The sequence below is a fragment of the Varroa jacobsoni genome, unplaced genomic scaffold (assembly GCF_002532875.2).
Source record: "Varroa jacobsoni isolate VJ856 unplaced genomic scaffold, vjacob_1.0 scaffold_573, whole genome shotgun sequence".
NCBI lineage: Eukaryota > Metazoa > Arthropoda > Arachnida > Mesostigmata > Varroidae > Varroa > Varroa jacobsoni.
The window spans coordinates 298908-324171 of NW_019213475.1; the positions used below are offsets into that span (position 1 = coordinate 298908).

Genomic DNA, 25264 nt, shown 5'->3' on the forward strand with positions numbered 1-25264 from the left:
TCAACACAAATTTAACTAAGCGTTGCTTTGCGGAACCATGGCCGGCTCGACTCTATCCCCTACTGTTGTCGCAATGAGCACATCCTTAACGATCTTTCGTTGCTGCTTTTTAATCATACATTGATCTCTAAGTTCAGTTATTCCCATCTTTCTGTAATATTCTATTCCATTTTGATTCTAAATATCGCTTGCTCTTTGAATAACTGCTAACAGGCTTTGAGGTTTGCATAACGAAAACAGGTTGGTAAAATTGTCTATTCATATTTATTTACCCAATTACGTATTTATTTACTCAATATTGTGCTTCTACTTTATCTACAATAGCAATTGCAGGCAGTATTCACAAATGTTACACTTCGATATTATTCTGATTCTTTCAGAATCTCATTTCACTAGAGCCTCAATTGACGTGATATCCTTCAAGTAAATCCAATGATAATATATCTAATTGCTGATCACGCACGAATTAAATTCACCCGACAGCAATAATGCCTGGTGTGTTAAGTAATCAACACTGTGTTAATTGTACCGCAGACTGTTGGAATCACTGTACTAGCAGTTGCTCGACTTCATTGTTACAGTTATTATTTACACGGCATCAACGTATCGTACATCCGCATCACGGAGTTACCGACGATAGTTTCAAGTGTTTTGTCTTCTGGACATGACACTCGCAATTCCTTTAGGCAAATATCAACCCTTTTCCCACTGACAGTCAATGTCATTCGTTCCCCTTTAACCACGTTGGACACCGATTCTTCACCAAACATATCACGTAACATCTTAAGCATCAAATCTGAAAGCTTCATTTTATCCACCTTGTATTCGGCGACCCCCTTTGGCACTTCAGCATGACTACTTTGTGCCCGAATAACGCAGGTGACGACCGCATCCGCCAGCGTGTCATTATCCGGCGAGCTGCTCCATTCGAGCAGAACCATCTTGTCGTCCATTGTCAGAGTAATACGATCCATTATATTTAGGACCCGGCCTAGCTCGACCACCTTTACTGTGAGAACCTTCGAAATAAAGAAGTGAAGTGCCCGAAACGTTCCCTGATACGAGAGCGAAGCTTTTTGCTGAACGGTTGATTGGACAAGCTCGGTGTACTTGCCTAGATCTGCAGGTGCCATCAAATGGTAGTTAAAGTTTCGTTTCACGAGGATACCACTGATCTTCTGTCCTGGCACGGGTTTCTCGACGGCGAGCGATCCCATGACTTTGGCAAGCTGTTCACCTCGGAATTTTAATGAGACAGCGTGTCCATTAGCGGGATTGAAGACGTCCATCTTAACATCCTCGCCCTCATATTCGCGTTCGATGGCTGCTTTTAATCGCGACATCTCGTTCTGTTCTCCGTGAACGAGCACGATATTAGGTGGTTTCAAAGCACGAATAAACTCTGATGTCTGTTGATAGTCTGTGTGGGCCGAGAACGAAATGTAGTCTACTGTCATTTTTAGAGGCATTTTGTGTCCACTCATTGAAGTCACCTGTCCAGAAAACAAGACAGAAGCGAGAAAGCGCAGAAGTTACTTATATATGCTTGAGCTATACTATACAACTACGCAACCGTCTTACGTCAGATGCCGAACGTGTTAGAGGAGCTTTAACGGCCATTTGAATTAGTCCAACATACGGTGGTCGATCTAGTCCTTTAATGCAAAAAACAAGAAATATAATATAAAGAAACGTTTTTGCCTTGGGCCTCCTCCATATATCTCTTAATTGTTAACACCTGACCGTTTAGCTGAACACGCTCCTTGATTGTTGAGTAAGTACAGTTCTAGTTAAATGGCATAAGCCAGTGATCTAGTAACTTATAGCAATTGAAATACTTCGTGACGTACGTTCGGTGAATTCCTTTACCTCAGTTGGTTCAGAAAGGATCTGCTTGGCAAGGGTTCCTTCCACACAGTAGCCAGCAATGATGACACCGTTTTTCGAGTCTCCACACCATGACTCGAACAGCTCGCGGGATAGACCGCTTTGCATCATACCAGGACTAGCCATCACAACACAAGGTCCAACATCCTCGAAGTGATCAATGCTTTTAAGGTTCGAGATATGCTTGAACACGAACGGATTGTTAACGGCGATCTGCCTCCGAATGCGGTCGTTCATTGCATTTACATACGTTTGGTAGACAGCCATGCATTTTTTGGCTAACGAAGAGGCATAGTAGATTGGAATATCTTGCAACTCCGGATGTTGACTCCAGAACTCGTCTAATATAAGTAACAATTCCTGTGCTCGACCTAACGCGAACACTGGTATAAGGCAGCGGCCGCCTCGTGTGACAATATCTTGTACAAGCGATGTGAAACGATGCTCTCTCTCGGCACGTTTTTCGTGAATATGCGTACCATAAGTCGACTCGATAATGAGGACATCGGGTTTGACGCTCGGTATTTCCGCTGACATCAGATGTCGATCCTCTTGTCGTGAAAAGTCGCCCGTATACAGGACTTTGACGCCGGCAATTTCGATAAAGAACATTGCCGCTCCTAAAACGTGGCCGGCATGATAACACCAGAAGCGGATGCCTGAAATATGCAGATGCACAGCCGTAGCAATAATAGTGCTACTATCGTAAATCCTTTCGCGACATATTAAAATTTCCTCTATCTGCAAGTTGAATTAAATTAATAGCTCAACATACGTAATAATTCCTATTGAGCAACTGAGTAGTTCTTCAATAACTCATTCTACTTCTATTTTGAGGTCGGCGTTCTATACACCATATACGTTCACATTCAGTTCTACATAGTTACCTAGCCAAAGAAAGGTGTTATTTACCGTTAACTTCTTTCTGCTCATGGAAGTTGATCACCTCGATTTTATCCATAGAAGCCTCCAGATCGGCCTCCGTGTACAAATTATTGCTGTCTGCCGAGCCAATATTACTAACTTTAATATAATCAGCTAACAACCATCTAAAAATAGTTAATTAAAATATAACTGTGCGTTAGTTATGTAAATGGCTATCGTACAAAACAAATACCGGTAGCAGTTACAGGTTTTAATATGTGAATTGTGTTTACTCAGTTCATTTCTGCTTTATATCAAGCTTTAAATAAGTATTAAAATTTTCTTCTGAATATCGATTGCTAGGAATTTTTTTAATTGGTACAGACATATGCATAGAAGGGATCAGGCGTGTGGTTTTTTCAAAATAAACATATTACATGCACATATAAAAACATCTTAATAACGAGTTATATATAATATAACTAATAATAATAATAAATGCTTTGTTTTTCTGCGGGGCAGCTTTACCTATAAATAGCTTTTGTGGCGTGTGTCATGAAGCACCGCCCTTTAAATGTCGTCTTTAATAGGAACCAGGGCAATGCTCCGCAATGGTCGAGATGGAAGTGCGAAACAAGTAGGAGATCAATTTCTTCAGCCTCGATTTGGTCCACGAACGGCAGCGCATCTACGCCGTTCATTCCTGTGCAGTGATTTACATAAATGACTAGGTTATACACAAGAGAGGTTATAGTTTCTACGCGTTCATTTAAATGTAACTTGTCTTAATATATTAGTATTACGCGCCTTGAACGGCTTACATAGTAACCGTTTTCGACTAAAATCTTCGATAGGAAATATGTTATACCATTTTTTTATACCATTGATGTTACCCTATCTTGGTATAAGTAACCCATGATAAAAAAAACTCAGCCAAGTTATATTCAGCTTTGCTTAGGTTAGGAATAAAAAAAAACGTGTGATTGTCCAAATAAGTATGGTGTGCTCGTATCAGTTTTCGCATTTTTCCTTTTGTATAGTTGTACTGGCATTACTACATTATTCTTTTTGCCTAATACCACTAGATAATATAAGGTCGAGTTGTTTTAATTCTTGGGTTTTTCAGAGTCTATGAATTTGAGACCATTACACGAGATTGCTAGGATACGGGTTGGACATAATATTAGAATTCGCAGTCGAACGTTTAATCCAAACACAAGTCTCTTAAATAAAGGAAACGCATGGCCAGAATTTGAAATATGTAAAACTACTTGTTCATTTCTGAACTTTCTTTAGCTTTAGATAGTTTCTATTATCTTTCTTAACAGTCAATAGAATTATATTTTTATTCTAATTAGACATTAGGCTTCCATTACGGTGCAAGTATGCTTAAGTCTTTATAACAAATGAGCTATTTCTATTAAAATTATCTGTATTAAATGGCCTTTAGTCACACTACTATAAAGTGCGTCCAAAGAGCAGGTGAGAGAGAAATAACAGAGCATCCGGTACTTTTGGCACCGGGATATGTTCTTCCAATGAAATATTCGGTTGCCTATTATGCTGCCACGTGACACTTGTATCCGTTGACGCCAATTTAAAATCAAAGCGTAATTCTCAAACCTGAGTACTGAATCCGGGGCTTTAACGAAGCTATACATGTGAGGTTCCATGCAGCAAGGGGATTTGCACCGACTTCTGTGTTTACCACAATTGAAAAGTGCCACAAACTCTATGCACTGAAACGAACAACGATGAGAGTTTCAGGTCTCATCAACACACCTTTCGCTACTTTTTAGTAATGATGAAACGAATCAGCTGTATCTGTGGGGTTACGTAAGAGGCTATCTCTTATTGTATATCTACTTATAGTCATAGTTTTACTTAATACTGACCAGGGTGTATGCCAATATCAAGCATAATCTTTTTTCCTTTAAACTCTATCATAATACAACTTCGGCCTACTTCTTGGCCAGCCCCGAGAGGTTTCACTGTCAGAATGTCCTCGTCACTCATCGTGGTAGATATTTCTCTCAGTGGTCGATTTCAGCAAATAACGACAGCTGATAAGAGTTCAATTCTTTCTGTTCAAGAGACACTTCACCGAAATCCTACAGCTTTTGCTACGAACAGAGGGATTTGCAGATTGACTGGGATAACATTGCACACGCAATTATGCAAATGTTAACTAATCATATTACCGAATTAGATTTATGTAATGTACTTTTTCAGTATTTCGTCTCCTCCTAAATTTTCGGTAGTTGACACTAGTAGCACAGCTCATTTAATGAATAAGAACTTGTTTCAAACATCAATCTTGTATTTACATGAGCGTTCGCTAGAAGGTTGAGCCGACACGTGAGCTGTCGAAGAAACCAAAACAATACCGACTGCAGCCATTTGCACCCGGAAATGAAATTCGCTAGAAATTGTTTACTAGTGCAGAGTCAATTCGATTTCTACAAGCGGTCAAAAGAGGGTTTCTAATCGTACTACTAGGATCAACCTCTCCTGCTGAAAGTCAGTGCTGCTACAGGAACACTTCACCCACTTCTAAGTTCCGGGTGCAGCACAGCCGCTGCTGCAGTCTACTTTCTCTTATTGCAGTCAGCGGTGAAAGGGCTCTTTACGTAACGACTTGCCCTCTGCGCGGTTTGGCGCTAACGGTTTCAAAAAAGTTCTATCTTTTGTTAACTTTTCGTATTTTTTTCTACCCAACGGCTGCTTTGTTGTTCTTTGCAGACTGATCTCCGAACTATTAAGAGCTGCGCCTTTTCTCAATCGGGTGCCACATCCGAGCTGGCGGGCTGGGGGTCAGGAGCGGAGTTGAAAATGTCTCGCTCTATGGCTCGATCAACCTCTCTATTTATTCGGAATATCGGTGACAGCATGCGGTAAGTTGCGGCATTTTCATAAATCTGAAAATCTTAAGTTTTAGCAGCGGTAAATACATGAGAAGTGGGCCGTGTGCTTAAAATTGTACAGAAACAAATTCGTACTCAAATGCTGCGCGTTTAGCTTTCAAGCACTCGAATGATTTTTTGTTTACTTTATCTAATAGCATCATCTATAGTAAAAAAAGTATAAGTTTCCAAAGCATAACAAATAGATTGAATATGTCGAAGAGAGAAATGATGAACTGGAAATCATAAGTACACGTACGGTTGCGAAACCGAAACACCTGTCTCTATCAGGTTATGTCAAGTGTGTCAGTCTAACTACAGTGACAGAATGACATGACATATTTAATGGCCAGTTAACTGAATATTAGAGGTGCGTATATATTAAATCAAGGATTCAGTTCATCTTAGTTGGCGTGTTTGTACTTAGTGCTGTGGGTGACCTAAAAATTTTGTTTGGTTTTAATTTAAGCATTCTACTTGTGTACACGATGACAGGGTAATACTTTGCAGAATATATTAGTTTTGATCTAATGCAATTAAAAACTAGTTTAGTTAAAAGCTAATCTCCTGAACAAATAAACACTAGTTTCAAAAATAATACCTTTAATTAATACAATTAAAAGCTAGTTTCCTAAAATCCTTCCTAAGAGTTCAAGCCAAGTTGAACTTCATTCCTTTTCTCACAGCAGAAATTACATGTGTGTAAAGTACTTCGATTAATCGAACTTCCGTTTTGAGTATTGTACGTTTTCTTTCGGCGTATGCAGATGTTCGAGCTCGCTTTGTTTGATTGCTGCTAAATTACCATTAAAACGATCAAACTTCTGGGAATGCGCTTGTGAAAACGGGCATTCCATATTTGTTTGCATAATGGTGTGAAATTAGGAGCGAAAGCATATGTAAAAATAGTTTTCATTATGCTTATAAAGTTGTAATGCTTCACTATACGGAATAATTTTGCTATCTATCACGCAAAAGGTAATTATTTACGGAGTCTTTTTTTATTTGAAAATAAAGTACTTTCGAGATTATCATTTTTTACTGCGAAAAAGAAACATTCTGTTCTTGCTGATAAGTCGTGTGTTGCTCCAAAAATGCAGTTCTTCGAAAGCGGCAGTTTTCTGATGAATTGTCTGCTTAACGGGGTACTCAGACGCCTAATACTGTCGAGTTCGGATTACAGGAAGCATCCATTCAAATATCCGGGTGCGATGGTGTTTAAGAAATGTGACCGAGCATATCTCATCCGTTTATCAAATTAGATATTGTTGGAGGCACATTCAGTCAATTAAACTTGCACGGAGTAGAAATCATATCCCGTATCGATTGGAAGTGAATACAGGATTGCAAAGCAAAGACTCGAATTGACTCGCTCGGCTCGGAAAAGGTTCGGCTGTTCTTTCCACTTTACCATTTTGCAACGGACTGAGCGCTTCTTTTGCAGCCAGGTTGCACCTCCGCATCTTTTAGGTACTGTTCAGATAGGGAAGTGCGCCCTAGTTGGTCAAGTTCTTTCCGATTCTTATTTGTTTAACGACATGTACTACTCGGCAAATGTGATTGATTAAGTAAAGAAACAATCAACTATGTGTTTTTCTGTGCTCCACAGTAGCGGCGACCTCCGTGACGCATTCGGTCGATACGGACCTCTCCTGGACGTTTATATTCCGCTGGACTTTTACACGCAGAAGCCCCGCGGTTTTGCTTACGTACAATATCCTTTTTCCTGCTCATCAAAACTTAACTTTTTCATCGTCACTGCCTGATTGACATCGGTTTTAGTGTTTCGGGAACATTTCCTGCAATGTTGCTTATCGACAGATGTACCCTAACGGATATGGCTGTTTTTTAGACTTAATCAGAATACTGAAGCATTAAAGGAAGAGATAATAAATCTGCCGTAACCGTTAATATACATGTGTTGATACCTTTTAGCGCGGATGTGAGACTCATTCGTCGAAGTCAACCGCATTTTTTAACGAGTCATCACGTTTTGAGTGGAGTCATTTTCGGTTTCTCTCACGTTCTACCTAAGTAAATGCAATTTTTCCTTCTCGCATCTATACGCTTATAACTTCATGTTTATGCGCTTCTCAGATCGCGAGCAAGCGCGACGGAGCCAAGCAACGCAAGGGCAAGTTGAATAGACCAAGTACCTGTTGTCGAGCGAGCGACGATGGCGATGACTCCGAGGAAGCAGCATGAGTACCGCAAGCTCTGGGCGTGGTGCAGGCAGAAAGGCCTTCCCCAGGACCTTTCAAGGCGTTGTAGTGTACTAACGAGTTGACGATTTTCGGATAATGTAGTTTCAGTGACAGAGATAAGGAGAAAAAATCGAAAGATAACCAGTTGTAAAGGTCGGTAGTGGTACAAGGGCAGGCAGTCGAGTGAAAGACATCCGATTTGCATAGGAACGACGGCCAGAAACAAAGAGAGAGAAACAGGGAAAAGGCAAGCGATTTTGTCGATTTGTCGACTCGCTAGACGAAATTCGAGTTCTGTCGGAAGTTGGTGACGCTTTGATCGCGCTCCTCAGGGTTCGCACGTCAGGAAAAGATTTAGAGAGAAAAGACTCAGAGAAGAGACAGAAAGAAAGCAAAGTCGAAATAGGAGTGTGTCTGCTATCAGGTGCACTGGTATTGCGTTCCGCGCGTGCACCTTTGTGATCGCTCACCGAGTGTGTATGCGTTCTCAAGCTTCTCCCCCATCACCGCGCAAGCTCCACGATCATGACGATATCCTTTTTTAAACGACCTCGAGTAAGCATACAACACACAGTGATAGAGATTAGGTGTTTGCTACTGGTAGGTTTTTCGACTAGTTGTATACCATAGCCGTGACGTCTGTTCTGTAAGTCTTCAATAAGACCGTTGAGAGATTCAATCCGTTTTGGGAGATTTATTTAGAAAAGGAACTATCCAGCTCAGTCGTTGAGCCTTTATCGTAAGCATTCTGCTTCGCTTAACTTTATTTACATTTGGCTCAGTTTCTCTGCGTTCCTAGTTAATATAGCCCAGCTGTTATTTGCCGCCCTTTAATATCAATGATATTTAATGCGCTCGTTTATCCCGTCACGTCAAACGGGACATTGTATCTAATTTGTAGAGCTGGCCTCGCACATAGCCAAAGCTTGTGGTATTAGAGTGACTTGTAGCTCTTTTTTGTCGAAAGCATCGTTTCCGGTTGACGTTGTGCTTCTGCTGAATAGTCTTTCCGTTCTTACTGATAGTATAGTTTTGTTTGCGTTGTCCCTGCATTGCTTGGCTCTACCGCTCTCTGCTGCTCTGCATGATGCTCTGCCGACGCTTGGCGGCTAATTTGTCCCGTGTTTGAAGTGAGTGGAATCGCTTGTTATATTTCGCCTAGATAGAGCATTTCGTTTCGTTTCGTTGCATTAGTACACTTTCATCATATGTACACAACTAGTGTTGATATCAAAATTACGTATGATCTGAACCTGGGCTAAGGAAGAACACCTGAGTGCAAGTGCGTAACTCGGGGGTGGGGAGAAAGAAAGTGAACAAAATGATTTATGTAGATTATAGCTAAGGTCGAATATATTCACGGTCCATTTTTATGTTAAAGCATCAAGCAAACAAAGCTTGCTCTACTTTTTTTGGAGTCTATGTGCATGTTCTTAAGTGTTCCGTTCCGTTTTCTAATCAGTTCCATTTCGTGGGTAGTTTTTTCACACGAGTGTTCGATTGTGAATTTCTGTGTAGCGTAGTCGGAGAATACCAGTGAACCAGTACACTAAAAACTGATTAGAACAGTTAGAATAGTTGTTGCTATGTATAAAGTTATAGAATGGTAGTAAGTTAGTACGCTGAAAGCTGCTCAGAAGTTGTACTACTTTGTAGGTATGAGAGTAGCTTGTAGACTAATATAATTTATTATTATGTAGTAGTCTAAATAGTAGGTATATACTAGACAAGTATTGTGGCTACGCAATTGCCTTAATGTTGACCCTGTCACATTCGAGAGTTTGCGAGATGCAGAAGACGCAATGGAAGCCATGCACGGAGTCCGCCTTCATGGAAGGGTGATCGAAATCGAATTCGCGCAAGGCGAAAGAAAAAGTAAGTGTGGCGAGTCGTCGTTAACTACCCATATAACGATATGTCTGTCACAGACAATACAGAAATGATATTAGTAATTTTCTTCCCCAGTCCCAGCTGTTCCTTCTTTGCATTCGGTCTTAGCTCCTAAACAGATGCGCGCACAAGAGGGTTCTCGAGGGCGTTGTCACTCCCGTTCACCTTTACGCCGACGATCGAGATCGCGATTGAGGAGTCCGATTCGTTCGTCACGTTACTCGCGCAGCCCGGTTTACAGACGGGACGACCGGGACCACCGTGACCAACATCGGGATCACCGCAGCGGGGCTGGCGATTACGTCCGTGGCCGAGGCGTAGACTCAGACCGGGATCGGGGCAGTGAATTTGATCGGGAGCGAGAACGAGAACGCGACAATGCGCGTAGCCGCCGGCGACGGGATTCGCGCGAGTATCCCCGCTTCTGTGACGAGGATGACGAGTACGGCACGGCTGACAACAGTCCCAGCCGTCGTTCATGGTGCGTGACTGGAGGTGAGGCGCGGGAAGGCCAGCTGAGTGTTAGTTCTACGGGCAACCCGTCTGTTTCACCCCAGAAAGAAAGTTAGTCACCAAACGACTCAACACATCGGTTCGCTGGATGTGAATTGAACAGAAAAGTTTTCCTTTTTATAGGATGAGAGTTCACAAGTTTTACAAGACATTAGTCGATTAGTTGCGCGCTGTGACGTCATGAAGCCAACGTGATTCATGTGTCTTATTACGTAGCATACATTCCCTGTTCCAAATTTTAAATTGTGACATTTCTCACATTGGAAACACACAGTGGACAGTGCAAAATGATAGTGCTTTAGTAAATAGGTTTCTTCTTTCCTAACATTCGTACGTCCTTTTGGTGTATGTTCCAGGCGAAGTCGAGATGGGCCTCGTTGAGGCGGATCAGAGCACAGCTAGCGTCTGACGTTCGGATGTTAAAGTCGGGGATTTCAGATTTGTGATTTTTATTGTGACGCTGTGTTTGTGGAATTAAGGCCTACTGATCAAATAATGCTCAAAGAGTGGTTCTATATGGTCCCGAAAATGCATAGTCTATCAAAGAAATGTTCGAAGTTCAAACAAGCGCAAAGGAACACTGGACGTACGTTATTGAGGGATGTGCTCAATTTCTCAATACGCAATTTGTAATATATTGTGCAGCCAAAGTGAACTGCACCCTGTATGCTTGCTAACATTAAATATATAGTGTATGGTGATACTTCTTGTTGTATTTTTTGGCAAATGTATTCTTCCGGTACAAAACACAAAAGCCGGTGATTGGTATTAAACAGAGTCACTTTCTGTTGTGCTATATTGTTACGGTAGAGCCATCAAGCATGTGGAGGACAATGTTAATAATACCACTGCTTTTTTTTATATTTAACATTCACTAATAATACTGCTTTAAGAGTTCTGGTCTGGTACATAATTAGACCTTAAGTACTTTGTTAAGATAGCTGTATTTAATTTTAATCCAAAAAATAAAACAGACCTTTCTATATGTTGTTTGTAATTCTTCTATCAAGGCAACCATTAATCTTCATGTCTTATAAAATCAGCAGACAGACTGGATGTCATGTAAATAGTAGGAATCTCAGCGTGTGGTTTGTAATGTCATTAAAATAAAAATTAAAATAAAAAGATAGGGTTCCGCCTAGCTTTTATAAACGCGTGAGCAGCAACGAGAAGCCGACATTCAAGTATGTATGTTCGCGGGCAACTTCGCGAAGTCAGGGGTACACATACAAAGGTACGCATATAAAGGTAAGTTAGTACGAATCACGCTCACGTGTCCGTAACTCGGAATTTAACATTTTGGTCACAAACACCTGGCTATTTTGTGAACGTGTTTTGCAAGCAATTAGATAGCACGTGGTAGGTCATCAGCGGGTGAACGAATGAGGCAAACCATCGTTTATGGTCGCCGAGCTTGACTCCTCTGTAGGTCCGGTATTCCTAAACAGGAATAGAAAATTACCTCTTTAAATAGATATTTCGAAATTGTTGCTTGTACGTTCTAATTGACAACAAAAAAATTCTTCGCACTGATTTTAATGCATTGCTGCTGAGTTTGCGGAGATTCGTTGTAATCGCACCACGTGTTTAGAAATAACCCAGCTTTCCTTCAACAAGCACAAACACCTATTTCTGCGATAGCGAGCTCTATATGTTATCCGTGGATATTCATTATGACAGTTTTTAGTATTTTGGATCTAATTCCTTGCCGTGGTTACTACGCATTACATGAAACTACAAGAATAAACGAATGAAGCTTAGCATGCGCATGGAGCTCGGACGAAAATTTCAATTTACTTTTGCATCCCACTTATCGATCTCAACGAAAGGGTCCCAAAGCTTGTACTTCACAATTAGCTCGACCGGTTAACTGTCCGGATCGCACTGTCCTGGAACGCACTGGATTTCTATTAACAGAATAATACCTAATGTACACCACAAAAGAACTCATATGCAATATGCTTGGCCACCTTAATAAGATGTTCATAACGAAAATAGTAGTACAGAATTCAAAACGTCTTATTAAATGTTTTATTAAAATTTTATTATTAGTTGTGTAATAATAATAATAATAATATAATACATAATATATTAATTATTATTATTAATAATAATAATTATCTAGCTATAAACCAATAGAAGATGGAAACTGCCGCGGTGAGTTCTACTCGGTCGGAAATTAATTCGCAGTAAAATAATAGACCTAATAACTATTTTTATTACTATTTATAGTTATTAGGTCGAATTAATTTCGTGAACGATACAACCGAGTAGAACTCACCGCGGCAGTTATAATCTTCTTATTGGTTTAGCTAGAGGTTTAGCTAGATTACCTTCCGCAACTAAATAACCACGAGCTTGATAAGGCTTTTGCAATAATCGAAGAAAATAAAGCAAATTATACCGTTTGAGGACTTACTTTATTGGCGTTGTTTTAATCATCTCTATCAGTCTAACGCAGTTATATTTTTCACATTATTCATTGAATTAAAATTTACTTTGTATTGACATAAATAACACTTTTACTCATCCATTCAGTGTTAGCTTTTGCTAAAACCTGTCACAAGTATTGCTTTTTACCTATTTTAACTATACAGACATGTACAATGAGGGCTACCACCAGCATGTGTGTCCATATGGTAAGGTCCGCGCGGCTATCTAACAAATAGGCTGCAACAGTGAAGCACAAAATAATGGGTAGCTGAAGTACTGAATTGCCGTAGAATGTTGGCAAATATTCGATGATGATTGATCATTGAGAAAAGCACATAAATTCGTTGCCACACTTCAGACTGTAATTATATTATTACTACCCATTCGGCATATATGCAATTAGATAGTTCAAACTTCAAATGGCAGTAGGGGGAGAGTGATTAAACCATTCGGCATATATGCGATTACGTAGTTCAAACTTCAAATGGCAGTACGGCAAGAGTGATTAAAGTGATTAATGTCTCTTGTCATTTGTGTCGTTTTGCGATGTGGACCGAAGTTAGAAAATAAAATGATACCGCTTTTCACACCTCAGTCCTACCTTACATATTATCGCAATGACAAATTGAATGGATAATGATCCATGGTGAATATTGCTAATATACGATTAGTAATACTAAGATGAACGCGCTATAATCATGCGGAATTCTATGAATGCAATTTTATACTAAAAATGTAAAAGAACTCGTGTGTTCTCGCCTAACCTGATGGCTCAGCTGATGTTGTAACATCTACACCAAAATCAACGCGATATCCCTAAACACAAACATTTTCGTTCCTCCCTTGAGCTTGTTTTCGTTTGATGCCTTAAAAAATTTGTACTCCAGATTACAAACGTTCACTAATAATAAAAATACACTAAGTGTTTCAACTTTTCTTGTCTTTTCTTCTTTAAATGGAGACAAAATCACGTTCTTTTCTCTATTAATCTATTTAATTTGTTATGTATTTTAAAATATTATTTAAACCTCAGTTAACTGAGGTCGGATTTATTAGCAATATACGTTGTATTATACTGCAAGGGTTGTTTTAACAAAATATGGTTTTGAACATTGAATGGTCATATTTCTCGTAGGATATGTATTCAATAGTTATCGTAGGCCAATCGCATTGTTTATATTCAGTTTTCGGTAAATATTAATCATCTCGTACAACGAGTATTTAAGGATATGAAACTATAAAAGTACATAATTCACTAAACCTTTTCTAATCGTGTGCTAAAACGTATTCACGTTATTAGGTAAAAACAATTTACAAAAACATAATAGCTTCTAACCAAGCAACCTTCCCATTTATTGGATATATCAGCCTCAAACCGTAGCTCGTTTAGTTGTATAGTAGGCCCTTCCTACTAAGTTGTCAATAATTAAAACCTGCTGCTCATTTTCTTCTCTGAATTTATATCAGTCCGTTTATGCTGAACGCTTGGGAGAACAGCGTACCGGCCTTTACTGCCTTCTAAAGTGAAGGATCCTTAGCCAATGCTACAAAAATCGTTTGTGATCATTGCCCTCTATCATTGCTCTCGTGATCTCGTACTCAAAGAAATGAAATATTTTCGGGCATCTACTTAAAAATCCTTGCGATTTTTGAAGAGCGTTGCAATCACCTTAGGAGCAACGTAACTTCACCGGTTGTGCCGCAATCCAATCGCAAAACCTTTTGCGGACTTTTGATCTATAATTAGTAGTATCATAAATGACTAACTATTCTATTTGTAGGTGTTTGTCTTATTGTTGTGGTCTTCGTTATTATTAAGGCAATCCTAAATTAATCATTTGTTATTCTGTTCTAAAAGTCGTTGTCATGTGAACGTACAGTTACTACAATTGGCTAGCTACTCGATGCCGTGGGCGAAGATCATAATTAGCCCCGGTTGTACCATCATATCGTCACCCATATGCATGTTATCGCACGCCAAAGCTACCACCGCCTGAAAAACAAACTCGCAAAAAAGTCAGTTACTGGTTTACACTGATCTTCATTAATAATTGTGCCATTTCCAAGTTATTTCTTATATACGGACATCAGTATAAAATCATGTACACATGCTGTTTGTAATCATTAAGTGTATTCAATAGTTTATTATTAATAATTACAGGCTGCAAGAGTACCGGAAAAAAAAGTAGGTACGTAATTAATTCGATTCGATTGTTGCTTTTGGTTTTATTGATGCAAATGTGTTCTTTCGTTCCCATATGTTGAAATCTCACATATAATATAAAAAAAAAACAGCATTAATCAAACTCACTTCTAAATTTCGTTGTCACATCGTGTAATACATATAGAAGTGTGATAAAAAAAATAATCTGTTGGTGCACTAAATCATGTCAATAAATGCAGCTTACCTGTTTACCTGGTATCCTTTTGCACACAAAATTTTCGAAAGCTCTGCGATTGCGCTGCCGTGTTTCCAATGTATCAAGCCCACGAGGCCATTTTCGTTCATGAGCATTTTCGATCAACTCATTGATAACTCCTAGAGGACAGCCGCTATCAATTAAGGCGCGTTTGACCATATTTTGCAAAACACGATCAGGTGTTGAGATCATTCCACCCCAGCGGGTCACACGCGCGATATTTAAATTTGATGACCATAGCGCCAACTGGTGAAAAATAACACACATGCACCAACAAAATGTTTAGTGTTATTATATTGCTACCTTTATATCAGAATAATCAAGACGTTTTCTTTGCTGTATATTTTTAATAGATTTCAATCAAGGATAGCCATATTGACAAAACACTATTAAACGACACTTTATTGAATGGACTATTAACCAAACTTGCAAGTCAATACCTGTTTAACTGAGATCGGAACGATACAGCAGTGTAACTCAAATTGGCCCTAGCTACGTTAGCGTAGATACAAAAAAAAAAAGAAAGATCAAAATAGTAATGTGGCGATGCGGCAAATAACAACAGGTAATACAAAATTAGAATATCTTTGAAGGGCAGACCGTCAATTCAGCGGACTCATCATTCTACAGCCGCCTTAATTTTCTATGTGAAAACTACTTATGGTCATCCTAAGCTCAGGCCTTAACAGAAATCTCTTGTAAACCACCCACTTACGACGTGAATCATATGACTAACGGAAGTTTAAGTTATGAAGCTAAGGATAATATTCAGCAAATTAGTAGATGAATTGCCTATTTCATCGCACATTGAAGACTTGAGCTGGAATTGTAGAGAAGAATTGAGTCGTTGATAGGTGAGGAATCCGCACTACCTTAATCGATCTCTTTTAAACAATATTTCGACTAACACGCTCTTAGATTTACTTGGACTGAGAATTTTGATGCCCTTCAGCAGCAGTCACCATAGTGACTATCCACAGGATCCATAGAATTTATTAACTGTTTCGATTCCTACTAAACGTATACCGATACATACACAAAGATACACATACGATGTAAAAGAAATTAAAGAGGGCGCTCTTTATCGAATAAGTATGTTGAACGAAGAACGAACAAATTATTAATTAAATTATATCTTAAACAATTGGTTTTTGTATATTGCTTCGAAGTAACACAGCGCATATTTCGTAACCTCATTCGTACCCGAAGAAAAGAATATATTTAGGCACATCCTATAGACTAATGAAAACCTAGTAAGATAGTATTCTTAACTCATACGTACTACATCATGGACTAAACGCAAATAAACTGAAAGCTAGTGACGTCTCATTTTTGTGTAAGGTAATACGCTACTTGATACACGAAAACAGCAAATTTCTATTCTCAAAAATAAAAACTGAGACTTCTATCTATTATAGTAGTTTTGCTTTGTCTACACATGTCAATAGCCTTTTTTTTATGACATCCACGCCAGTCTACATGCTGACGGCTTCTCTCTGATAGGATTAGGGAAAGATCCTTCATTGTCGACTTCAATAAACGGTTTCTAGGGTTTACCCTAGAAAGTAACTTCTTTAAACCAGCAACAACCGCTACGAGCTACTCATAGTATTAGATCAATAAAACCAGTCTGTATTTCTAGAAGGGATCTTAAGAAAGATCATCCTTCGAGCATCGTGCTGGCGATAATTTGAACGTCTGTAATGTTGCGGAAAACCGTGTTGGCACTGCCTAGAATGATTAGTCGTAGTTAAATAGGATTCGAGGAGAGGAGCTAGATAAAAAAAATCTAATCGTCCGAAATCTAAATGTCCGGAAAGCGTACAGTTGTCACCTACCCTAAGTTTGGAGTCTGGGAACGAAAAAGGGACCTCCAGTAATATTATCTCTAAAAAATGAACCAGCCTCATTGAAACTTAGACTTTATTTTTAAACTTGCAATAGTTAAATTAGCTAGGGTCTACGAACTTCGCGTCACGTCGTTGCCTTTTGATAGTTTGACCGTTCTCCGCGAAATCCTATAGATACGCTCATTTTTGCCTACACAGTATCTTGTACAGAAAGACGTTGAATCACTTGACAAAATCTGCCTGTTTACCTGCTCAATTCTATCCTGAAAGTCAGCGGAATTCAACGTGTGAGGCACTGCACTAGCTCGGAGATCCTTGAGGCGACAGATCTCCTCTAGCTGAGAGCTAATTTGCCTTTCCAATTCTGCCACTCTCGCCTGCTGCCTTAGCGCAAGAGCGCGCAGTTCTTTGATGCAATTATGGTCCTGCTCAGATGAGTTTAAAATATTCGAGTTACTCGAGTCTATAAAGCCACAAGCCTATTTTTTGTTATGTCTGAAGATAACGAAGTTACAGTTATCGAAACTCTTACGTTAATACTTGTAATATACAGTAACAGATATTTGTTAAGGCAGTGCTAGCTTATTACAATAACGAACGACAGTTAGTTGGCGAGTGAAGAAGCTGATTTTTGTATGCACTAATTAATGTGTTAGATGTTTTAGGGATGAAAACCGTAGCGCCCTTTGGGGGCTCATTCTTTTTTGTATGATCTGCGCTCTTGCGGATCGAGTAATCAGAAGCGTTCAATATTTCAATGTCTTGGAGAGCAACACGGAACCAGTTCAAGCTGTGATGGTAATCCGGATCTCCCGTTGGAAGGACGCATCTGTTAAAATGATCACGTAGCCATAATCGGCTCTATTTAGTTTTTAGATTGTCACAAGCACAACAGTGCTTAGCGGGACCCATATCTACAATCCTTAAATGACGCGGTGGGTTTTTAAGTGGGTAACATTTTTTCAGGTTATAGGTAAGCTTGTAACATAATACCAACCGCTACAAGCCGATGATGTTATTTTCGTTATCGTGATGCCAATATTACAATACTTCTACTGATAAGAAAGAAAAGAATGGTGATATCCAACAGACAAGAAATATAATGATGAAACACGTGCTGAATAACGTGCCGTAATGAAATTGTTACTTGCAAGACCTAACTAACTAGGCGACTATTCGCAACAATAATTCAATATGGGGTAGCGAAGGTTTACAATGTCTAGGAAAAGTTCTTCCACCAATACACAGTGTTTCATTATCTGGGTTTACAGGTATGTGGACAGTTCTTAATGATAGTAGCAACATTGTTAATGTTATTTTTAAACATCTCTCACTAACTTAAACTAGATTCATAGATCCGCGAATACTATGATTATTAAATTGTTCGCGTATTTTGAGGGTTAAAACTACCATTAGCGACCTTGAACGTCCTGAAGTTTCTTCTTATCTAGATTCAATTAATCATCAGTCAGTATGTCCTGTATAGTTACTGGCGCGGTTTAAAAAGGCGGCTACAACTTTGAATAATAATAATAATAATAAGCTGAGTGTGGTTGAAATGGAGTCGGTCTTTAAGAAGCCACATGCGCGATATATCGTATCCGAACAATATTATATGAAAAAAGTCATGGCAGTACCTTGAAACGATAAGGTAGACACACCATTAAACAGGAGTGTTTAATGATGGAAGCAATAGTTACAATAGGACTTGAGATAAATGGTAATTTTTTCAAAGATCGCGCCAAAGTAAACACCACATGCTTAATATATTCCCGCTAAATATCTTACTGAGAATTGCTACGCGTAATTTTTAGTGAGGTTTTTGAAAAGTACTGAACTATCAGACTCCCAACAAATAGTACGATCGTTGTGCAAAGAAATGTTTCAAATAAAATTAAACAGTTACTGTCATTTGTGCCTGCTCTACTCGAAAACGTTTAAAAGAATACCAGCTATACCAAAAAAAGAGGGTACTGGGATTTTGGAAGGAGTAAGTAAATGAACAAATGATCACCCCATAGTGGTCAAAATCTCGCAGAATGATCATCTTGAGTTGAATCAGCATGCTAATATAGCGTGTAAAAGAAAAAGAAATGGGTAAGATATCACGAAAAGCGCATAAAAACTAACCCTGAGCTCGTCCTTAGGTATGACGAGATCACAGCCTTCGGTACACGTGACTGGTCGGCCAGGATTGAATTCACAAACGGTTTCATGAGATTCTAACCTGTCAAGTTTAACAACTTCAGTACAGCCGTGTTCAGCGAATTTGCAGGATAATGTCAACCGTGACAGCAGCGTTCGAAGAATTCGCGGAACAGGTTTTAACTGAAACACAATACAACTAACTATCACATATAGATTCAATAAAGCTAAGCTGGCACACAATAACACAGTGGTTGATTGTGCTAGCTTAGTTAACGACTATGCTTGACAGTTTGCTGAGTAGTGCAACGAACATGTGTAGCTTGAAGTTCAATTAGAAGTTATATACGTATCGACGAATTTACGTATAAATGAAATGTTCTAAAGGGTACATAAAAGTCGTTCTTGATAATACACCTAATTATACTTAGCCCTTAAAGATGAGCGTGTTTTACCGCAATAAGAAGTGGCGTGTAAATCTGGATCTTTTCTTATGCTTTATTATTTAAGACTATGTATGAATAGAGATACAATTCAGTCAAATTTTTTTCAGATGTTAAAAGTCATTCCTGACGGGTATGATTATACTATATAACTATCACCATTCTCCACAATATCAATTTGGAACCTAGAGCTCTTACTAATTATGTTTGAAATACTATTTCTTGAATGTGCTGCCAGTAACTGTTTAATAGTAACTCTGTGCCAAGCGATACTGGTAGGTGTGAACTCGTTAAAGTGTTTCTCAACTAAGGTGATAGCAAGTAAATAACCTTTAAAAATGTAAATGGTCAAAATCGCCAAAGGTGAAAAAATGCAAAAAAAAAACTCTACAGAATACCTGTATGGCCCAATTGGCAATTGATGTTTTTTTTTTTTAAAAAAACACGTAGTTTATAGTTAGTATAAAAAATCCTAATGTGCCAGAAAGGGCTGTCTGAGCTTTTTGATTATTTTTGAGCCTTTTAAATTTAAACTCTATCGAAGATCTTGCAGTTAGCCCCATATGAATTTTCTTGTATTATTTAGAAGCTGCATGCAAACTGACGAAAACGCAGAGCTTCGACTTAGGGTGGAAAAATAAATTCTTAGTCGCATTGACGCTTTACTCAGCGCAAAGGACTGGGCAATAATTGATCTTCGCCCTAAATTCGAGAACAACGCAGTGCCTTTCGTCACGACGAATTTGTTGCATTGTTCTGAACCAAATTATCCAAAAATCAGCTGAGAAAACCAGCTTACTTCTGGTATCCGGAGTAGTCGGTCAACAAATGCTCGATACGACAAGCGATAGCCCGCCATGTACTAACCCAGGTTTCGACGCTGCATCTTGTATATATGGACAGCCCAGTATATGTCGAGACCAGGGTGTCAACAAAGTTACCTATAAATGAAATTTCCCTAAAGGTGCACAGACATAGGACATCCTTGATAATTCTTTTGACTATACTTGGTTCATGGAATTGTGTCTATTTATATAAGTGTGACACGATGAAATTTACATCATCAACTTATAAGCAAAAGTAAATATTCATCAGAAAAATTATTAAAATATACGAGATTTATCAAGTGACGTTTCAATGAGTAGATCTGTGAAAAAACCAATGACAGGCTCGATTATAATAGATACGTAGAATCGAAATCGAAATATATGGGAGACGAGGGCAGCGTACGTTTAAGTGATTCAATTTAGTTAGTCAACTTAGGTAACTTAACCAAACGATATGAAATTCGCTACCATAGAACACTGCCGGTCTGGATCAATCGAGTTATAAGTTAATTATTATTAGCTTCACAGTGCTGTACTGGTCTGTGTTATAATTACTCAGCCAATTAGTTTAGATATGTGACTACCGGTGACATCAATAAATATATTTTGGAACCTCTCTCGTTTTCTACAACGAGTGGATGCAAGTCAAGAGATAAATGTGCACAAAAAAGCTATGAAATAATACATATCCATGACACTTGGCAATGTTTGCAACACTGGCAGAGAGTGTTTTCGCCAGTTTAATAAGCCTTACCTCCTGAATAGTGATGGCACTTCTATCGATGGGACAGCTAGGTTTTCGGTCTATCCAGTTGTGAATACATTCTTTGCAAAAAGCATGTTCGCATTGTGGCGTGTGCACAGGTTCCTGAAGAACTCCTGAGCAGATCGGGCATACCAGCTCCTCGTCGACGCTAATAGGGGTTCCAGCAGCCCCAGAACCGCTGGCAGATGCGCTGACGAAACGGGCTAGCTCATAACCCATCTGGAAATTGGTGGGGTACATAAAATACAACACATGTAGAAATCAAATCTTATCAGTACATTAGCACAGTGACTAAGTGCAACATCTCGGTAAAATATAAGACTTCTGAAAATAGCTCATTCAAATTAACGGTTCAAATGGCTTACGTGTACAAGTCTTTCGTCATAAAAGTTAAGGGCGACTACTTTAGAACGTATGCTAAGACACGTATGTACATACAAACATATTGAAGTCCCTTAAATCCTAACAATAAAAAAATTAGTTGTAATTTCATTTACGACACTCGGAGCTATATGAAGGATCGTCATCCTTCTTCGCCCCCTGGGAAGTCTATCTTCGGGCAATTGGATTGCCTGAATGAGGAACCAATCCTCAAAAATAATTTTTTTCAACATTGCGCGGTATAGCCCCCCAGTGCATCTGTGAAGAAAGGGCACGTCTGCGCAAAGCCGTTTACGAAGACATTGCATGGCGCCGTGATATCACTTTTCGAGAAAGTAAGGATAGTACGGAGAAAACATATATTTCAATAAAGTAGCATAATACCGAAATTTCCAACACCCCGAATCCTTGTAGAAAGAATACTTATAAGCTCAGCATTCCTGTATTGTTCCAAAAAAAATTTTCGGTTCAAATGGCCCATTTGAGACCAATCTCATAGTATCACGCAATGTGCGAATATTTAAGCTAGTGACATGATTTGATTTGCTTGCTTATTTATTTTTTAGTTTTCTAAAATATTGTCAATAAATAGTTCACTACTAGAATTTGATGATTTATATTATTAACTCAAAATAATACAGCCAGCCTTTATTAAAACAGTTAAGCATACGCTATTAACCTATAGTATAATTAAACGAAGATCCAGCTTGGTTTGGAATGGAACAGAATAGAATAGAAAAATTTATAATTAGTGGGTACTTGCTTCAAATACAGATTTTACCGTCGAAGCAAAAAAAAAGAACAAAAATCAGGCTTTGTCCCCGCACTGTCTGCAATTTGAACTATTACCCTAGCCCTCTTGGGAAAAATCCTCAATTGTCGATATCGTACGCTTAGTTTCCGTTATCGTATCTGTATCAGAAATTGTTGATGATGTATAACCGTGTATGAGAGGGCTCCGAAAAAGTCAACCTCTTGCGTGCAGCTGTCAACATTGCATCGGATAAGGGCTTCGTTATTTTCTTTACGCAGGATAAAAGTTGCGGTCAGTGCTAAGTCATAGCGGTAACAAAACTAGAACACCGATAAACATATGCAAACACAAATATTTTACTTGCCTAATAATAGCGGCAAATATGGCATAGTCTTGCGCGGGCGTAGTCATTTACATAGAGATACTACGTCTTAAATAATGTGTAGCCAATTTTTACGTTCTAAACTTAACCAGTGTTGCTTATCGCAGAAGATACTTCCACTGTTCTATGATTGGCTTTTAAAAAAATTGAATTCACAATTTGAAATAACCTGTGAACAATTCGTGCTGCGGCTTCTGCTCTTCTTTCTTGGAGAACTCGATGATAAATAACTTTGGTAAGGCGAAGAGTGGCTGGTTTTGGATGGCACAGACTAAGCCATCTGTGTACTTCTGTCGATCACAGATGAGACATCTAGCGAGCCTCGGCATATTCAACTCGACAAAGAACTATGCTCGTGTATCTACATTAGAAATATATGTGGTTCATTTTTTACGAAGATGACATAAGTCTCAGTTTAGCAAAAGTTTGTTATCGTGACATTTACACTCAGTAGTAGTATGCATTATGGTGATCGCGAATTAGGTAGATGTTTATTGTTATCAAGCTGAATTTAGTCTCCATAGTGAAATAGCTATTGTTTTGATACTTTGGAAAGGACTATTGATACTTGTTCCGCATCACATGATCAGGCGTCCTGCACTACTGTTATTGCAATGTTTATATAGTCAACGGTTGTTTGAAGATTATGTTGATGAAAGTTTGCTGTAAACAATGTAGTCAATGATAAGTTGTAAGATCAGCAATGCCTACATATATTTTATTATTATATTGTAATTATGTATGAATTACGAGAACACTAATTTTAAATCAACTACACTGCGAGCGACCTCTGTAAAGTACCAGGTTAAACACACACGCTTAGTATTATAGACATAGTTCGTTTGGAATAAATGCAAAATAATATTACACTCAGTACTACTTGAGTACAAAACACGTCCGCTGATAATCTCGGATCTAATCGAACGATTCACGAAAATGAGGACAAACAATGAACAACAAAACGAAAAGGTATTCTTCTCCCAGTGTCGATTTACAGAATTCTTGGTGAGAGCAACTACCAGCGAACGACGTTCGTATTGTGTTGATTGTGGTTTTATACTGGTTATTCAACGAAACAAAACAGTTACACGTCGGTAATCAATAGAACATACTACATTGTCATTGTGCAGACCTTTAATTTGTGTTCTAAATAAAATGGCTCAAGCATTATTCTCCATAAATGGTCATTCGACTAATAAATAAGGTTGATCAAATTCTTCTAATTCAAGGCGCTTATAAGTGCCCAATACGAATGCTTACCGTCTGGCGAATATATATAAAGCTCGTCTTATTATATTTACAATCAGATAAGCATAAGCGTTGCTCCACTATGCAATTTCAATGACTGAGCAGTTGTGAACTTTCGCGTGAATAGTCTATTACCGTTTGCAGATATCTTCAGATTGTTTGCAATTACTAAGCCACTACACAAACTTGTAATCAACAAGGTTTGTACGACACAGTCTAGATTTACTACTCATTGACTATTTCATTTTTCCAACTAACCGTGTGCGTCGTACGCGGTCAGCAGCCACGGTTGCGCGATATTCTTGTGACAAAAAAAAATACCAAAAAAATACAGTAAGTGTTAAAAATAACAGCAATAATCCCGCACTGGTAACAAATTGTTTCCCAACAATTCGTTAGACCAAAATGCCGTATGACCGACACCCAGCGAAGTTCTCAACGGGTGCCAAGATCTGTTATCTTACCGTGACAGTTGTAGTCACGGTCGTTACGACACCACACAGGTAGTTTGTCCATACGGGTACGTTTGATAAGACAAACATAAACATGGGACCAATGATAGCCCGGACAGCTCGATATTAGTCTGCTTGCTGTTTGCATATAACATAATCGAATAAACCTTTTTTTTTATTTTTTGTTTATTCTAGGCCCTACCTACTCAGTGGATACTCACAGTTCAGATAGGTTAGTTGACTAGTCGGCTGCCGACGATACGTCGCCGTTGAATAACGGGAATTCACAGCGCAAAGACATAGACGTAAACCCAGAACATTACAGTACTTAAGTCGCCCGCAGTAGCAGCAGCATCAGCAATGATAACGCCAGCTGCAGGAGCGATACTCGTCAAAGATTACTGGCAAACGACACTCTCCATGATCACTCTTTTTGAGGCGGAACGCTGTCCGTACTTCCCGACAAAAAAACACCGCTAGCATACACCAGTCGCAACAACAGCATTGCTGCTTACGAACAACTGCCAGACCGCCCGCAGGGACAATATCCTGCTTTCTCACTCGGCCAGCTCTGAGTCAGAAGAATCCAAACAAAAGTAGTGGGCGAGGGGCCCCGGTCGCATGATGGTGGCGTAAACCAACATGGCGGGCCTTGCCAAAGTTCGTTACCTGTTTTTGTTGTCGCTATAGTTATCCACTCTTGGTTTCTGTTGGAATTCAGGATGAATGTAAAATAAGTTTGAGCTTACAAGTGGAATGAATTTCAGCAGTGTGTTACGAGAAGGACCCGTTTGGCAAGCTCAAACTCCTTTGATAATTGCATTAATCTTTTTGACATATAAGACGTTCGTAAAGAAATTCATCTGGAATCTAGTATATTTTATGTAAAATATGCGTCGCTA

General features: G+C 38.9%; 3 protein-coding genes across 16 annotated transcripts; 1 reads left to right on the top strand and 2 right to left on the bottom strand.

The window, feature by feature from the left end:
* Positions 1 to 245: 245 nt before the first annotated feature.
* Positions 246 to 5126, bottom strand: Cpsf73 (cleavage and polyadenylation specificity factor 73). 3 transcript variants are annotated; one of them, XM_022835228.1, is made up of 6 exons: positions 4647 to 4734; positions 4375 to 4490; positions 3280 to 3454; positions 2800 to 2936; positions 1870 to 2546; positions 246 to 1493 (listed from the first exon to the last, which is right to left on the bottom strand). In XM_022835228.1, the coding sequence occupies exons 3-6, from the start codon at positions 3450 to 3452 to the stop codon at positions 585 to 587; spliced, it is 1896 nt and encodes a 631-aa protein (XP_022690963.1). In that variant the 5' UTR covers positions 3453 to 3454; positions 4375 to 4490; positions 4647 to 4734; the 3' UTR covers positions 246 to 584. The 3 variants fall into 3 exon arrangements, with proteins under 3 accessions (XP_022690963.1, XP_022690961.1, XP_022690964.1); XM_022835226.2 differs by lacking the exon at positions 4375 to 4490 and having other exon boundaries at positions 4647 to 5126; XM_022835229.2 differs by lacking the exons at positions 4375 to 4490; positions 4647 to 4734 and having other exon boundaries at positions 2800 to 2889; positions 3280 to 3353.
* A 241-nt stretch (positions 5127 to 5367) lies between these two features.
* LOC111261622 (uncharacterized) lies at positions 5368 to 11246 on the top strand. 9 transcript variants are annotated; one of them, XM_086968783.1, is made up of 7 exons: positions 5371 to 5645; positions 6838 to 7041; positions 7264 to 7363; positions 7752 to 8413; positions 9637 to 9733; positions 9857 to 10312; positions 10618 to 11246. In XM_086968783.1, exons 4-7 carry the CDS (start codon positions 8384 to 8386, stop codon positions 10668 to 10670), a joined length of 636 nt encoding a protein of 211 aa, XP_086824909.1. In that variant the 5' UTR covers positions 5371 to 5645; positions 6838 to 7041; positions 7264 to 7363; positions 7752 to 8383; the 3' UTR covers positions 10671 to 11246. The 9 variants fall into 9 exon arrangements, with proteins under 9 accessions (XP_086824906.1, XP_086824907.1, XP_086824909.1 ...); XM_086968780.1 differs by lacking the exons at positions 6838 to 7041; positions 7752 to 8413 and having other exon boundaries at positions 5368 to 5645; positions 7267 to 7368; positions 9630 to 9733; XM_086968779.1 differs by lacking the exons at positions 6838 to 7041; positions 7752 to 8413 and having other exon boundaries at positions 7264 to 7368; positions 9630 to 9733.
* A 1413-nt stretch (positions 11247 to 12659) lies between these two features.
* On the bottom strand, positions 12660 to 24917 carry elgi (E3 ubiquitin-protein ligase NRDP1 elgi). Of its 4 annotated transcripts, none has more exons than XM_022835237.2 (6): positions 24584 to 24917; positions 21134 to 21364; positions 19095 to 19292; positions 17213 to 17389; positions 15103 to 15360; positions 12660 to 14687 (listed from the first exon to the last, which is right to left on the bottom strand). In XM_022835237.2, the coding sequence occupies exons 2-6, from the start codon at positions 21362 to 21364 to the stop codon at positions 14592 to 14594; spliced, it is 960 nt and encodes a 319-aa protein (XP_022690972.1). In that variant the 5' UTR covers positions 24584 to 24917; the 3' UTR covers positions 12660 to 14591. The 4 variants fall into 4 exon arrangements, with proteins under 4 accessions (XP_022690972.1, XP_022690971.2, XP_022690973.1 ...); XM_022835236.2 differs by lacking the exon at positions 24584 to 24917 and adding an exon at positions 24375 to 24473; XM_022835238.2 differs by lacking the exon at positions 24584 to 24917 and adding an exon at positions 24169 to 24325.
* Between the last annotated feature and the right edge of the window lie 347 nt (positions 24918 to 25264).